The sequence below is a fragment of the Humulus lupulus genome, chromosome 5 (genome assembly GCF_963169125.1).
Source record: "Humulus lupulus chromosome 5, drHumLupu1.1, whole genome shotgun sequence".
Lineage (NCBI taxonomy): Eukaryota > Viridiplantae > Streptophyta > Magnoliopsida > Rosales > Cannabaceae > Humulus > Humulus lupulus.
The window spans coordinates 228,235,309-228,248,110 of NC_084797.1; the positions used below are offsets into that span (position 1 = coordinate 228,235,309).

Below are 12,802 nucleotides of genomic sequence, written 5' to 3' on the forward strand. Positions count from 1 at the left end.
ACTAGTGCATGGAAGTTTATGACAATAGAGTTGAACCATTTTGAAATGCCTGAAAGTTCAAGTGTTTACAATTTCAAGCCCCTAGTTATTCATCAAGTAGTATTGAATCTGTAAGTATATTTGGTTTAAACTGAAATTACTCAACTCAATACACCAAACAAATTCAATAGCTTCTTTTTCTTTTTCTTTTTTAATAATGAAACAGTGCCATCAAATTGTTTGGGAAAAAGAAAATCGATTAAGTTTCTTAGTCATTAATGCAAAATACCTAAGCTAGTTGTTTGAATATTGTATGGTAATATACTTTATAATTTATAAAGGCTATTATTACATATATATAAATATACATTTTATGCTTGTTGTTTAATTTTAGTGTTCTTAACATACGATTGATACAGGGCAATTTAGTACATGCCGGAGGAAGAGTTATTTGTTCAGCCGAAGGAGATTTTCAATAATACAATTACCAGAGCAAACTAAGTACGACGGTAATAAACTGATCCAAATAACCCAAAACTCTATTAAAATTTTAGTATTTTTTTTTGAAAAAATACATGCACTGAATCATAGACCAAGATGCATTTGTGGTAAGAACAAAAAACTTGCACTAGCATGAGTCAGTCACACACAAGCTAGCTAAAGTAGTGGGAAAGAAGAAATTACAAGAATCCATACTTTTACTACACTACAAGATCAGCAACATTCCTTTATCCATGAGCAAGATAGATATTTCTAGTTGTTGATTTCTCTAAATGGGGATCTTATGTCAGAATTTGCTTCAAGTTTCTTCACTGCAATGGGACTATTCACATTCTCACTCAGATAGCTAGAGTGTTCATCCTCAGTAGAGGGCATTGTTGTCTGTAACAGATCCATTAGTTGTTTGTCTGAACTGGAGATCTCACTAATCTTGTCACTCAACCCCTCAACCAATCCCAACAAGTTTTCTCTTTCTGATGATAACTTAGTGACATCTTCAAGTAAGTTTCTTCTCTCACTCTTGAGCTCTTCAATCAAAGCATCTGACTCTTTCAGCTTTGTCTAGAATTGAAACCCCATATTCTTCATTTCCAACTCTTTTGCCTCCAATTCCGCTTCAACTTCAACTGCTTGCCTCTTCAAAACACGCATGGAGTTTTGCTGCAGTTCCAGTTTCTACTTTACATTATGGATGTCATCCTCAAGTTCAGCAATCATAAGCTTCTTCTCTTTAATTTCTAGTGCAGCCATAATCTGGGCAGCAGTTATTTTCTCCCACGCTTTATGTGTCAGATTAATCTCTGCCTGTTTCTTGGCGAGCTCTGAAGAGAAAGAAATTAACGAGTTATTAAATTTATCTTCAAATGATCCCACAAGCTGCATCAACTCATTTATTCTCTGGTTCTTCTGTTCCATAAGCTATTTTTCATGCTCAACTGTTCTTTCTGCTACAATTCTTGAGAGCAAAACTTCCTCAAGTTCTCTTCTCAATGATTCTTGCTCCAGCCATTCAACTTCTTTCTGGAGCTGCTCTAGGATCTTATCCTTCTCTCTTATCGTTTGGAGAAAGCTTGCTTTCTCTGACTCCAAGGACATGGCTGTTTTCATCTCAGCTGAGTTAGCAGCAGCTTCTCTTGTTTTGAGATTCTGCTCTAGTAACTCCACCTGGTGCCACTACAATAAAAAAGTATTTTAGCTACTCAAAAATTGGTAGTCATTAACATATTTTTGGTAGCTAATAGACTTTTAGCTACCAAAAATTTTTAGTAGCTAGTTCGTAGCTAATACCCCGTCGCTAAAAGTTTATAGGTACCAAAATATTTGGTAGCAAATGTTCTTTATTTGCTACTAAATATTTAGTAGTAAAAGATATTGTATTTAGTAGCAAAATGATTTACTTTTATATCCACTATGTTTTTTTTGCTACCATAATTTGGTAGCAAATTACATAATTTTATTAATAAAATAAATTAAATGTTGTTTTACTAATAAAATTTGGTGGCAAAATATTTCAAAATTGGTAGCTAATAAATTATTTTCTACTAGCAAATGAAAAAATATTATTATTTGGTAATTTGTATATTTTTTTTTGGTTGGATTTTTTAAACTAATAAATTATAATTGCTCAATTATTTTAATATAAAAATAAAAATCCACGTAAAATATTAAAACTAATAAGAAATTAAAACTAATAAGAAATTACAAATGTATTTAAGTGCTCATTTTCTCCTAAAACCTGTTTTCCTTCGTGGGTTTTCTAGTTCATTACATTTCATTTTGTTATTCTTGTTGCTTCTTACATGGGTTAGCAAGAAATTCAAGAAGAGTCATCATGAGGGTCCAAAGGAGAGGCTTAATAACACAAAGTATTTGTGTTATAAACCAGCTTTAATGGCTTGTCTGGGTCTTTATGCGTTTAATCTAGTGCTGTGCTTATTGAGCTACATCTACTGGTATAGGAATGGTTGGTCTGATGAAAGCTTAGTGACCCTTCTGGATTTAGTCATAAGAACACTTGCTTGGGGTGTAGTCTCTATTTACATGCACACCAAATTTTCTAACTCCGGTCATTCAAAGTTTCCATTTTTATTGAGAGTTTGGTGGATTTTCTACATATTCGTTTCTTGCTATTGCCTTATAGTAGACTTTGTTCTATACAAAAAACAAGTCTCCATATCTGCTCAGTCCTTTGTTTCTGCTGTTGTGTCTGTTATCTCTGGTCTGTTTTTCATATATGTGGGATTTGGGGGGAAGAAAGAAGGTGAAGATACACTTCTTCAAGAACTCCTTTTGAATGCTAATGATGTAGTGTCAAATAAGTCCACAGGGGATGCGACTGTAACTCCTTTTTCTAAAGCTTCTTGAGCCTTGATATTTGCTGTAGAGTCTCCATGGATCTGTTCTAACTCCACCTTGAGCTCTTTTATAGTTGCATCTCTACTTGCTAACACAGACCTACAGTTGCTCAAATCATTTGTAACCTTTTCCAGTTGAGAGTTCCTTTCATCTTCTTTAACCTTAAGGTTTGCAGTGAAGTCTTCACGCATTTTCTCCAACTCCATCCTTAGCTCCTTTAACATTGCATCTTTATTTTCTAGCTGGTGTATCCATTCATCTTCTTGAGCCTTGATACTTGCTGCAGAGTCTTCACGGATCTGATTCAACTCCACCCTGAGCTGTTTTATGGTTTCATGTCTACTCTCTAGCTGAGCCATACAATTGCTCAAATCATTTATGACTTTTTCCAGTTGAGAGTTCCATACACCTTCTTTAGCCTTGAGATTTACAGAAAAGTCTTCACGTACTTGCTCCAACTTCATCCTGAGCTCCTTCAACATTGTGTCTTTACTTTCCAACTGAGACCCACAATTTTCCAATTCCTGTGTCAATGTTTCAAGCTGGGACTTCAATTCAGCTTCTCTAGCCTTCAGATTTTCAGTAGATTCTTTGTGCATCAGCTCTGAACATTTGAGCTTGTTTCGCAACTTTGCCACAGAAGGTGAACCTGAAGCCTTTTGGATTAGAGCTTCCTGAAATTCTTTTAGTGAAACCTGTACCTCCTGCATTTCTTGCTCCATTTGTCTTTTCTGATATTCCATCTCTTTACGAAGTATCTCCTTTTTTTCAAGTGCATGTCTTAGAGATGCAATTTCTTCGTTCCTCTTCTCAGTGAAGCAGATTTGACAATGTTTTCAATGATTACCAGGATGCAAAATCCCAACTAAAATTTTAGTATTATTATATAATAAATCAAACTCAGCTAATCATATGATTTAAGTTTATATATTTTGCTTATGGAATATTTTTAATTTATATAAGCTCCTCACATTCACAGTCTGTGCATATATGTTAGCATGAAAAGTTACGACTTACATGGTTGAACATAATTGTGACATGACTTTTTGATTTATTGGGTTCTCTACACAAGTTTCTAAATTTCTTTAACTCTTTCAGAAATTCAGAATTGGAGGGAACTTTATTTGCAGCAGTTTGCAAGAGGTATGTTTTCTTTTATTTTTGTTAAAATACTTTGCAAATGTTAGAGGAGTTTGAATATCTTAGATATTCATCCATAGTGAAGTAGGTTCTGAGATTATTATTATTGTGTGCTGCGGTGATAACGGAAGGTTGAGAACTTGTGTGTATTAGTGAAGTAGGTTCTGAGAAATTTGTGTGCTGCGGCGAGATAAGGAAGAAAACTTGTGTGTTGATTGAATATTTTGAATTGATAATAATTGATGGTTGGTTAATAAATATGGCTGGAATGTTTTCTGATTTTCTGTTAGTTATTTGATGTATATCTAATAAACTTCAAAAACCATAGAAATTTGAAAGTAGAATTGAAACCCATGTGGGGAAAATCGAAACCATAGAAATTTAGTCATCAATCAACTAAATACAAAGTGAACTTGAAAAATCTTAAGGTGAACTAAAACCATAATCCATAACTGCTTAAAACAACTCCTTTTATACTTTGCATCTTTGTTATTACAATAATAAAATACATTTAATCACATTGTAGAAAAATCAGCAAAAATAAAAATCAAATAATCACATTTAAATATGATATAGGAAAACATGGCTACCTTTACTTATCAAAACAAAAAAGGAACACAAGAGTCTTATCCTCCATCCCTTAGCTCAAGAGTCTCGTACACTCATAGTTAAACAAAATCAGAAACATACCAAGTTGGGAGAACTAAAAATTGGTGACTGCTTGAACCAGAAAATTGAAAGACTAATAAGGAAAGCAGCCAAAAAGATCCTGACACAAAAGTTGTAAAATGTAAAATTAAATAATAACAAAACAAACTTAAATGACCATAAAAAACACATACATATTAAGTAATTAACTTTATGATTTTTTAAATTTATTATTTATTGTATGTTGACTTAAGAGATAGATTTATTATAAAATTCAGAACTAAATAATGGGTTTATATGAATAATAAATTAGAAAAGTTCCTTCATTTTTCTTTCCTATCCATAGATCGATGAACCAAAAAACAAACAACACCCCTTTAACTTTTTTCTTCCACTTTTTCGGCTACCAATCAAACAACTTTTTATTATTCTGCCTCTGTTTTTTTTTCTTTCCTCTTGTGTTTTCTGAATACAAAACATACATAGTCATAGTGTATCTTTATAAAATATAAGACACGTGAATAACACTAATGCCAAAATGTCCTCTAGAAACTACCAAAAGTGCATGCATGGCTGGATAGCTCAGTGGTTTTCTATATCGGATTAGCATATATGATCTAAAATCTGAATGGCGTTATATTTAAAGAAGAAAAGAACAGTGTATTATTGTTATTATTATAACAAAAGTAAGCAACATATAAGAATTGCAATGAGTGCTTTTTTATTAGGTTCAATCAATGATAAGAATATGCATGACTACAATTACAGTTGACACTTTCGGGGCTTTTGAACTTCTCACCTGGTTGTTTTGTAAATGTATCCCATATACTAACTCCTTTATTTCCCTCATCAGAAGCTCCCTCAAACTACCATATTGAAATAGATATCAAATTCTTGAACTGACAATACTCTTTATATATATAAATATATATAATATTTCTTTGAGATGAGGATTGGAAATGCCAGAATTATCTCAAGTTTAGCAATAAGACTAAATAAACAGCTTAAATTCATTTCTGAACTCAAAATCAAGTAATTTTAAAAATCAAATCATATAGTATATTTTGGTTGATACAATTTTGTATTTACCATTACATGGACTTATCAAAATTTTGCTTTTTGTTGGTTAGAACAGGACAACTAAATTGGTGATCATGTTGGATAAAAATTGGCTACGCTTCAATAGGTAATAAGAATTAGGGATTTAATTAGTGCTAGCTTAGTAAAATTAGTAACTTACTGTATTTGTTACTAATATATTATAAATATGAACTTGTCTTTGAATTGTAGAGCCTCGGATGAGTATAGAGAAGGCGCTAAGAATTTTGTAGAAATGTCAGAAAAGCTAGCTGGTTATCCAGAAAAGTTATTGTGTCCATGCAAAGTTTGTCGAAACTTAAGTCACCAATGTATTAACATTTTGTATGAACACTTAGTCATTTATGAGATTGATCCAACATACAAAATCTAGTTTCATCATGGGGGAGAATTATCAAGAGATGATGATGTAGAGACAATGGAAACATTTGATTCTTACAACTTGTTTAGGGCTACAAATATTGATGGTTGTGATTTTGAAAGTCATCCAGAAGGTCATGATGACACTTTTATGGAAAAAATAGAAGATGCAGACACTCCATTATATCCACAATGCACTAAATATACTAAGTTATCGTCAATTGTTGCATTGTATAAGGTTAAAACTACCAATGGATGGTCTGACAAAAGTTTTGATGAATTGTTAAGACTTTTGAATGATATGTTTCCTTTAGATAATATGATCCTCAAGTCTATGTATGAGGTTCGAAAATTTCTTCGATTATTTGATTTAGGATATGAAAAGATTCATGCGTGTGTTAATGATTGCTGTTTGTTTAGAAAAGATAAAGAAAACTTGCAAGAATGTCCAACATGTGGAACTTCACGTTGGATGTCAGATAAGCTGACTAAAAAGGTTCGACATGGTATCCCAGCAAAAGTTTTGAGGCACTTTCCTATAATCCCTAGGTTGAAACGGATGTTCATGTCTAAAATAATTTCAAAGGAATTAAGATGGCATCACAACAATAAAAGTTGCGATGGAAAAATGCGTCACCCAGTGGATTCAGCAGCATGGGAGCTAGTCAATGATAAATGGCCATCATTTTCAAATGAAGAGAGAAATATTAGACTTGGCCTTTCCACAGATGGATTTAACCCATTTAGTAATTTAAGTTCTAAGTATAGTGTTTGGCCTATTTTGTTGGTCATGTACAACTTACCCCCATGGTTGTGCATGAAACAGGAGAATATTTTATTATCAATGTTAATTCCAGGACCTAAACAACCTGGGAATGATATTGATATATACTTAGAACCCCTCGTAGAGGACTTGAAATTATTATGGAATGAGGGTGTTGATGCTCATGATGCATTGGACAATACAAATTTCAAGTTGCGGGCTATTTTGATGTGGACAATCCAAGATTTTCCAGCATACGGGAACCTTGCTGGTTGTAAAAATAAGGGATGTTTTAGTTGTCCCCTATGTGGTTATGGTACTCATTCAGAGTGGCTAAAACATAGTGGGAAGTTTTCATATCGAGGTCATCGGAAATTTCTTAAAGAAGACCATCCATTTAAGAGTAAAAGAAGTTGGTTTGATGGAAAAGTTGAGCATGGAAATCCCCCAAGAATCATGAATGGGACTACAATTGCTGAACACCTTAAAGATTTTGTGAATGTTTGGGGAAAATCCACTTCAAAGAAAAGGAAACAAAATGATTCAAAAGAAATGTGGAAAAAACGATCCATATTTTTTCAGTTACCTTATTGGAAGGTTAGCACATTCTTACTACTCTAAAAAATTTTTGTGTAAATTATTGTTTTTGGAGGAATTTCATTAGTTATTTCTTTTGCAATTTTTTTAGGAATTGTATGTTCGTCACAATTTGGATGTGATGCACATAGAGAAAAATGTTTGTGAAAGCATCTGTAATACATTGCTAGATGTTGCTGGAAAAAGTAAAGATGGACTAAAAGCTCGCTTGGATTTGCAACATATGGGTATTAGGAGTGCATTACACCCACAAGAGAAGGGGACTAGAACCTATCTTCCTGCAGCTTTACACACACTATCAAAGCTTGAGAAAGAATTATTTTGTAAAAGGTTGTTCTCATTGAAAGTACCTGATGGATATAGTTCAAATATTAGAAATTGTGTTTCAATGGAACAATGCAAGCTCATGGGCCTTAAGTCACACGATTGCCACATTTTGATGCAACAATTACTACCGGTGGCTATAAAAGGATTGATGCCATTGGGTCCAAGAGATGCTATAATAAGATTATGCACGTTCTTTAATCGAATATGTCAACGTGTTCTTGATAGAGAAAGCATAATGACATTAGAAAATGATGTTATTGAAACTTTATGCTTACTAGAGAGATTCTTTCCACCATCATTTTTTGATGTCATGATTCACTTAGTGGTTCATATCGGACGAGAAGCACGACTATGTGGACCAGTCCAATTTCGATGGATGTATCCATTTGAGAGGTGAATCACTAAGACTTAATTGTTTTGTTTATTCTTATTAGTTTATGTGAACATTCTATTAATGATGAGCAATTGTGTGATTAATAGACGCATGAAGATATTGAAAGATTATGTCAGAAATCGAGCAAGGCCTGAAGGTAGTATTGCAGAGTGTTATCTTGCAGATGAGTGTGTGAGCTTTTGTAATGAATTCACTGACCATTCAATTGAACTAAACACAAAAGAAGGTCGAAATGAAGAGTGGTCAAATGATGTGATACTTGAAGGTCGTCCAATTTCTAGGAGGAAAGAAATTATATTGACAGATGAGTTGTTAGAAATTGCACATCGATACATTCTGTTAAATACATCTGTTGTGGAGCCTTTTCTAGAGTAAGTGTCTGATATTAGAAATTTTTTTTTTTTTATTAAAAATGTAGTAATACTAACTCATTGGTCCTATAAATTAGGATTCACTTAGAGGAGTTGAAAAAAACAAACAAAATATATGAGAGAAATAGTGGATTACTTTGGAAGAAACATATACAAACTTTTTCAACATGGATGAAGGAAAAGGTAAATTAATGCAAACTAACTGGTTCATATCAGTTGTTTTAAATATCATTAAGAAAATTAACAATGTCATACTATTATTTGTATAGGTTCCTATGCATTCCTCAACTTGTGATGAAACTGATTTGTTGAAATGGCTAGCATATGGACCCAGAAAACATGCTGCTTCTTACACTGGATATATTATCAATGGTCAAAGATTCCATGTACATGACATTGAGAAGTCCACACAGAATAGTGGTGTCTCAATTGAAGCTACAACTATGTGTAGATCTAGTGCCAAAGATGTATCTCAAGTTCCTAATTTAGTTTCATACTATGGGGTTATAAGGGAGATAATCTTGTTAGATTACTATATAGTTCAGATTCCAATTTTCAAATGTGATTGGGCAAATGTCCCTAACGGTGTTAGGGTGGAGGATAGTCTTACTTTAGTTAATCTACACCAAAGTCAATGGTCTGTTGGTAGAGACCCTTTTATTTTAGCCTCACAAGCTAAACAAGTCTTCTACTCAAGAGAACATGATTCTTCCAATTGGTATGTGGTGATTAGGGCACCCCCTAGAGGTTTTTATGACATGGAAAATTATGATGAGCAAGAATTCATGCCTGTAATGTCTGAAGTTACTGAATCTAGGTTGTATAATGTAGTGGAAGATGAACAATATGTTAGAGATGATTGTGAGGGTATATTAGTTTGATTATTGTTGTGTTTTTTGTAAATTGTAGAAGATGTTGCACTTGACATTCAAAGTTGTAATCAATGGAAATTTCAGTTTATACTTTAGCTCATTAATTTGTTGTTTCTTATTTGTGTATTTTTAGCGAAGAACTCTTGAAAACATGTCTTTGATGCCAAGAATGACTATTTATTTCTTTCTTTCTGACTTTTATTATATGTTTTTTTTGTGATAATTGATAATATGTTGTTATATATGATTTTTGCAACTCATCAAAAATCTTACTAATTATAGAAACGGTTGATCAGAAACTAGTCAAAGAGTTTGCCAAGTACAAGATATGTCACCTCCATCTACAAAAGGAAAGAGGCCAAAACACATACCTACAGGAAAATTAGTTAAACTCCTCAATGAAAAGAGGAAGAGCTTTAGACTAAATTTGGAAATGGATAAGGTTGTTGAAGAGAGATATACTAAGGATGTGTCTCCAAAGAAAAATACACGTAGAATGATTGTAAGAAATGACTCTTCTGATGAAGAAGAAGTACCCATCTCCCCTGTGACAAGGAGATCTCTTAAAAATCTATTTGAGGTTGAACAACCAATAGACTCTCTTGAAAAAATAGTGAGACCACCTACTAATGACCTAATTTCTCCATTCTTAGCTTCAAAGACAGCCACTAGGGGATCTATTAAAAGAGTGGTTGAAGTAGAAATTAGTCCTTCAAATGACCATGCCATCTCACCAACAGCCACAACAAAATCACAACGCCTACAAATCCCAGAAAACCCAAATGAAACAATTGTTGAAAACTTGCCTGACGAACAAGAACTACCTGAAGAAGTTGTTGCACCTATTACCCAAAAGAGAACTAGAGGCCTTAGTAAAATGAAGTCTATTGCAATAGACAGTGATGGTCGTTTGGAAGTTAAGTTTAACTCAAAGGGACAACCAATAGGTGCAACATCAATATCTTTGTCTTCATTTTTGGGTGCACTTGTTAGAGAAATTGTACCAGTAACAATAAAAGATTGGAGGAAGATTCCTCTAGGAATGAAAGAGGTCTTATGGAAATATATTCAGGTATATATACTCAGGTTTTATGCATTGAACATGAAATTTGTTGAAATTCATTTACATTAATACTAACCTATTATTAATTTTACTAGGCAAGATATAAGGTTGACAAAGATTGGCAAAAGACCTATATATTCAAAAGTATGGCAGATCTTTGGAGAGCTTCGAAATCAAGGCTAGTTACTAAAATAACAAATGCACCAAATGAAGAAGCAAGATTGAAACTAAAGCCTGATAATATTAAATCTATGAATGAGTGGAAAAGTTTTGTTAAGGAAAAAAATAGTGCTGAGTTTAAGGTATTTTATTCTTAACATCTTATAACCAAATATATTTATGATTAAAATTTATAGTTTAATGTCTCTATTAACTTTATATTCTTAGGCTACAAGCGAGAAATTCAAAAAAATACGGACAAAGCAACTACCCCACACTTGTAGTCGCAAAGGTTATGCAAGATTGATTGATGAGTTGGTAAAGCCAAACATATTTACAGTTGTTTTATTATAGAATTTGGTTTAGATATTTTTTTAATTTATTTTCTTATTTTGATAGATGAACCATAGTGAAACCAATACACCACCTTCTAGAGTTGATGTTTGGACCAAAGCACATAAGAAGAAAAATGGCGAACCAGTAAATTCAGAAGTGGCTGAAGCTTTTGTATACACCTTGCCCTTTCAAAATCATGTGACTTTAGTTTTAACTTACTCATTTGTTTGAATACATTTATTGATACTATTTATTTTTGAAGGATTTGGTTGAAGAATATAAGAAAGTTCCTGCTACGTCTTCAACTACAAGTGTTAATGAAGACATCCTCACAAAAGTCCTTGGTCCTGAAAAAAATTCATACTTGAGAGCTTTCGGAAGAGGAGTTACTCGGTCAAAGTTGTAAATTGTGTCAGAAAGAGATGACCATTTGATAAAGATAGAAGGTCAATGCAAAAATTTGAACGACAAAATGCAACACATGGAGCAACTCATTGTTTCTTTAATGAAAAATCAAGTAAGTATTTTGATGCTGAAACTATATTTTCATGTGGATGAATTGCAATAATAACTAAGATTCATGTTTAATTTTTTGGTTAGTCTTTACTTTTGTATTTTTTTTAATTTTGATGTTGAATTCATGTCTTTCTATCTTACTTGTAAATAGAATACATCTTCTCAGAGCGAGGAGCAATCAAATGTCAATGTTCAATCAAATTCTCATGTTCATTCCACTCAGGTAATTATGATACTAATTATATGAAAATGATAAAATCTAAAACATATAATATTCAATTTAAAATCATCTACTGTTGCTGAATTTGTTATATTGATATATTGTTAGAGTGTCAAGAACCACACATTTGGCTCAAAATGCAAAATATTAGATTGGATTGGATCTGGAGAAATTATTGCAGAAGGTTATTTTATCTCAAGTGACCCAAAGGATGAGGTTCACCATGTTCCTCTTGGGCCTAATGCTATGAAAGTGGGGATAGATCTTGTGAGAAAGAATGATGCATTTCTGTGGAGGCCTTCAACAATTATGTCTACTATAGAAGATGCTGTAGGTAGTATAATTGCATGGCCAGCTGATAAAGTTATAATTAGGTAATTAACGTTTTTTATGTACTCTTTTAGTTTACTATAACTTTAAGTTGAAGCATTACTTATTTAAATTTTGTTGTAGCTAAACAAATGGACTCGCAACAAAGACAAGTGCACAAATGATGATGAATTGAAGGATGGAGCAAGTTTCACGCATGGTTTACTTTTGTGTATCTTGTAATGTTTCTATTTTTCATTTTTGAAGTAAAAATTGTTCAAGATTATAAAACTTTATTATGTTATGCTTTCAAACTTAAGTTAGAACTAAGATCTCATGAAGTAGACACATTCATGGTTTGAATTAGTTATTGTTTAATGTAATACTTATGGTTTATCAATCTATTGAGAATTACATTTTATGATTAATTTTGAATATTTTTATCAAAATACAATAATGAAAATCTTTTAATTAAAAAAAAACCATATAAGTATACTTATCAAAATAAAATTTAAAATTTTATTACTATATGTTATGATTTAAAAGCATATTATAAGCGTAAAAAATCGTTATGGTTTATATAATATAACAAACTAAAAATGTTATCAAAATAATCAAATGTAACAGTTGAAAAGTGTTATGAAAAAAATACAAGATTAAACTTCAAATTTATAATAAAAAACTCTATCTAAATGTTATTATTTGAATATTATAGCACCTAAAAATGTGTTATTGAATAGTTTAAGATAACACCGAACATAACATTCAAAAAATGTTATAGAAAAGACTGGACT

General features: G+C 32.3%; 1 protein-coding gene and 1 pseudogene across 1 annotated transcript; one reads left to right on the top strand and one right to left on the bottom strand.

The window, feature by feature from the left end:
* Nucleotides 1–544: 544 nt before the first annotated feature.
* Nucleotides 545–3,864, bottom strand: LOC133780029 (uncharacterized protein At4g38062-like; annotated as a pseudogene).
* A 7,537-nt stretch (nt 3,865–11,401) lies between these two features.
* Nucleotides 11,402–12,415, top strand: LOC133834032 (uncharacterized). Its single transcript, XM_062263559.1, has 4 exons — nt 11,402–11,480; nt 11,631–11,702; nt 11,808–12,073; nt 12,153–12,415. Exons 1-4 carry the CDS (start codon nt 11,436–11,438, stop codon nt 12,154–12,156), a joined length of 387 nt encoding a protein of 128 aa, XP_062119543.1. The 5' UTR covers nt 11,402–11,435; the 3' UTR covers nt 12,157–12,415.
* The last annotated feature ends 387 nt before the right edge of the window (nt 12,416–12,802 follow it).